The 3978-nt window shown below is 28.4% G+C and overlaps 1 protein-coding gene across 2 annotated transcripts; it reads left to right on the top strand.

Annotated features, from left to right (window-relative positions):
* The first annotated feature begins 317 nt into the window (after positions 1–317).
* LOC105647164 (protein C2-DOMAIN ABA-RELATED 4) lies at positions 318–2112 on the top strand. Of its 2 annotated transcripts, none has more exons than XM_012233164.4 (4): positions 318–485; positions 1054–1270; positions 1414–1509; positions 1596–2112. In XM_012233164.4, exons 2-4 carry the CDS (start codon positions 1103–1105, stop codon positions 1884–1886), a joined length of 555 nt encoding a protein of 184 aa, XP_012088554.1. In that variant the 5' UTR covers positions 318–485; positions 1054–1102; the 3' UTR covers positions 1887–2112. The 2 variants fall into 2 exon arrangements, with proteins under 2 accessions (XP_012088554.1, XP_020540167.1); XM_020684508.3 differs by lacking the exon at positions 318–485 and adding an exon at positions 563–859.
* The last annotated feature ends 1866 nt before the right edge of the window (positions 2113–3978 follow it).

Here is a 3978-nt window from a genome sequence, read left to right as displayed (position 1 = left end):
TTCTTTTATTTTCTTGAAATATAATATACTAAAAATAATAATAATACACTTAAGGCTTTGTCTAAATATAGATGTGAGAAAATTTTGCTGTATAACTAAAAAAGGCATGTAATAGAAATAGATATTATTGAAGTCTATTTTCAGAATTAAATAAAATGTCAACACTAACCACATTTCTTGTAAAAGCGACATTCACGCCTCTGAAAAGTCAAAAGTCAATTTTCATCTAAAAGCATAAATTATTCTTAGCCATTCAATTATTTACCGTCCAACGGATCCTTCGGTCACCCCTCCCCTCATAACTTCACCAAGAATCCCTCCTCCATTTTCATCTCCCTCTCAACCTATCCAAAAATATAAAATAAAATAAAAACAATAAATGTGAAAAAAATGAGAAGAACCCTAATCTAAAAAAAAAAAAAAAAGCATCAAAATTCTCATTTCCATTTTGTTCGTTATTCTCTAACAGAGGGAGAGAAAAATAAGTAAGTTCAGGAAGTTTTTCCATTTTCTTTTTGAATTTTTGTAAATGATTTCTAAAGCTTGTAAGCATTTTTTATTTAGTGAACATTGAACGAAGCATAATTTTATGCCATTGAGTCACTGGTCGAATATATATATACACGCATATATATCTGCATGATAGTTGAGTGACTCGCCTCCTAATGCAGGAAATTTCAAAAGGATTTAAATCCTAACATCCAAGTTTTTAATTAAGGGGGTGAAAAAATAGATGTGTACATACACAGTTTTTTCCCTTTAGGACAATGGGTGAGTGCTTGCGTTTTGGTCGAGTTTTGTGGCATTTGGTCAATAACTCCATGATCGAATACTTATGTCGTGTTTCAAGAAATCAGAGGTTCAAATCTTAACGCATTTTTTTTTTCCTAAATATACAAGAAAATCAAGAAATATTCAAAAAATATATATTTTTTTCGACGTCTGTGTTATTTTTTATATATAATATATGTTTTGTCAATTTGTTAAGGTTTAATGAGTTGATTGTTATTTATTTGTTTGATGCAAAAAAATTTTTTTTTAAAAAAAAATTAGGCGTTTAATAAAAAGGAAGGGAGGGGGATCAAACAAGAAGAAGGATAATATGGCAGACGAGGCACCAGGATCTCCCGGAAAGAAAGTGGCAACGCCTTCGACATTGATGGAGAGTCTTCTAGGTTTGCTTAGAATTCGAGTCAAACGTGGCGTCAATCTCGCCGTTCGTGATGTTCGTAGCAGTGATCCTTATGTCGTGGTTAAGATGGGAAGACAGGTCTCCTTTCTTTCTTTCTTTCTTTCTTTTCTCTCTTTTTTTTTATTTTTTTATTTTTTTTTTATTTTTTTATCTTGTTCTTAAACTATTACTAGTGAGATATTCTTTTGCATACTGTTAACCATCTTCTTTCAATGATACAGAAATTGAAGACTCGTGTAATAAAGAAGGATGTTAATCCAGAATGGAATGAAGATTTAACTCTTTCTATTACTGATCCTAATCTTCCAATCAAGCTGGTAATTATGTTTCTAATTCTTCTGTATTCTTGTCGGATTAATATTTTTCCAAGAAAACTTCACCAGCTTCGATTGTGAAATTGCAGATTGTGTATGATCATGACACATTTAGTAAAGATGACAAAATGGGAGATGCAGAAATTGATGTGAAACCATACATACAGGCCTTGAAAATGAATTTGGCAGGGGTTCCATCTGGGACAGTTATATCAAGGATGCAACCTGGTAGGCACAATTGCTTGGCTGAAGAAACCTGCATCACTTATGTCGATGGGAAGGTGATTCAAGATTTCTGCCTCAGATTAAGAAACGTTGAATGTGGTGAAGTCGAAGTCCAACTTCAGTGGATTGATCTTCCTGGTTCAAAGGGTTTATAAATTTTGTGAATTTTTTTCCTATGGTATATCCTACTACAGGTATGGCGCTAGCTAAGCTTGGATTGGTTTCAAGCTTTTGGAATCCGCCATAATACAATTTTCATATTCTTGTTTCATATATGCATTTTGTATTGTCTATTCTATCAGAATTTTGTAACTCGTCAGAATTGACAATTTTGGGTTCTTGTACATTATTTTCAATTCTAAAAATTTTAATTTTGAATCATTTATTCGGATTCCTTTATCTATATTTATATTTTTACCCAGCAAAAAGAGTATTATTATCGATGATGAATAAAAAAAAAGTTAGTTAATCCAAGTTTAATCCTAGCTGGCAAACCCTGGTGTATTTTTTTTTCTATAAAATATGTAAGATGCTTAAAATTATTATAACATAATATAATTATAAGAATTAAATATATTTAATTATATATTTCAGGCTGGGCTGTTTGAGTTGAGTTACTATTAGTCCGAGTCTGACCCAATTCTTTTGTTGGATTTAAATTTGAAGCCTTACCCAATCCAAAATACTACAGCTATAATAGCCCAATATATTTTAACAATAGTCAACCAAAATTGCATTGGTGGATGTATTGTAGATCAGTTGTTCAGTTCTTCCTCTCTTATTTAGGAACTCGCTGGTTACAATTAATATCTTTTACCAATAAATAATTAAATATTGTTGTTTTTTTTTTTTTTTTTTTCAGCTTACTTATAGGGAAACAAAAACACTAGCTTTCTGTTTAGATAGGGAAAGTCATTATTTATTCTTCTATGTTGTCAAAAAATATGTTTTTCCTTCGTATTTTTTTAAAATACACAGTTTTGTCTATACCTTTTGCTTTCACTATGTTATTTTATTATTTTATTATTTTTATATTTTTATATTAATATAGAGACAAATTAATTAAATTGACAAAATGTAGGGATAAAATAGTCAACAAATATAGAGACAATAAATCCGTATCATTTTCTAATTTTTTTGTAAAACCATTGGTTCAATTCTAAAGTTTGCTCCACCAAACTATTTTGTATTGCTATTTAAAATTATTGTTTTCATTGTTAAATATCTTGTAGTATTTGACTATTTGATTATTTAGGTTCCATTTGTTTTAGTAAAATAACTCGCAAAAAATATTTTTTCAATTTATTTAGAGTGTTTAGAAAAATAAGTCAACGGAAAATATTTTCCTGGTCAAGAGAAAATTAAGTCATTTTTTAAGGAAAACAATTTTCCATTTTCGAGAAAGTAAAAAATTTTTCGGACATTGACAAATCTTATAAATTCATATTTTTTAATTTATTAATCATTGTAGTCACTACCACTAGTTACCATTTACCACCGACTACCACCGCTAGTCATCACCACCAGTTGCTTTCATAATTTATCCTTTTTTTTTTGCATTCTTTTCATTTTTAACAATAAAAATTTTAAATTATTAAATTTCTATTATTATTAATATGTTTTATAGTATTATGAGATAAAAAATTTAATATTTTTAACTAATTTCAACATTATAACCAAACAATGGAAAATAAGTTAGTTGGAAAATATTTTTTAGAGAAAATTTTTTTTTCCATAGAAAATATTTTTCAGCAAGTTTTTTTACGGAAACAAATAAAGCATTACATTCAATAAATATTACTATTTACTATTAAGTCCCTAATGTTTATATTAAATTATTATTTAGTTTTCTCATTCAACAATAAAATGGTACTTTTTAAATGAAAATACTAAACATTTTGATAAGATTAAATCTCAAATGGGTTTCTTTGATATAATTATACAGTGAAAACCGAAGTGCTCTCCTTTTCTCCTTTTTCTCTCTAGTCTTCTAACCCTAATTTTAGTTTGGTTGTCACTGTTTATCAGCGGTAGCCTTACCTCTTACTTTTTACTTTCTCCTTCGATTCTTTTGCTTTAATAAACTCAGAAGTGTTTTTCCTATAGAAGATTTGCCTTTTTGTTTGTTTTGTTATTTTTTGTTTGTCTCCATATTGAAGTTTTTTTTGTCCCTTCTATGTTAGGGTTTAAAATTAAAAGAATTATGATATTTGATTTTATTTTATTCGGTTGAAGATTTTATATTTT

The sequence above is a fragment of the Jatropha curcas genome, chromosome 8 (genome assembly GCF_041381405.1).
Source record: "Jatropha curcas cultivar XTBG-Jc1 chromosome 8, XTBG_Jcur_1.0, whole genome shotgun sequence".
In the NCBI taxonomy this organism is placed as follows: Eukaryota; Viridiplantae; Streptophyta; class Magnoliopsida; order Malpighiales; family Euphorbiaceae; genus Jatropha; species Jatropha curcas.
The sequence above is the reverse complement of the archived record's forward strand: the minus strand, read 5'-3'. Positions and strand labels throughout refer to the sequence as shown.

Bases quoted from the DNA above. Each gene is read 5' to 3' on its own strand.
- LOC105647164 (XM_020684508.3), top strand. From the start codon at position 768: ATGGGTGAGTGCTTGCGTTTTGGTCGAGTTTTGTGGCATTTGGTCAAT. The intron at 860-1,053 runs GTTCAAATCTTA...AAAAAAAATTAG, and splicing joins CGTGTTTCAAGAAATCAGAG to GCGTTTAATAAAAAGGAAGG. The intron at 1,271-1,413 runs GTCTCCTTTCTT...TCAATGATACAG, and splicing joins TGGTTAAGATGGGAAGACAG to AAATTGAAGACTCGTGTAAT.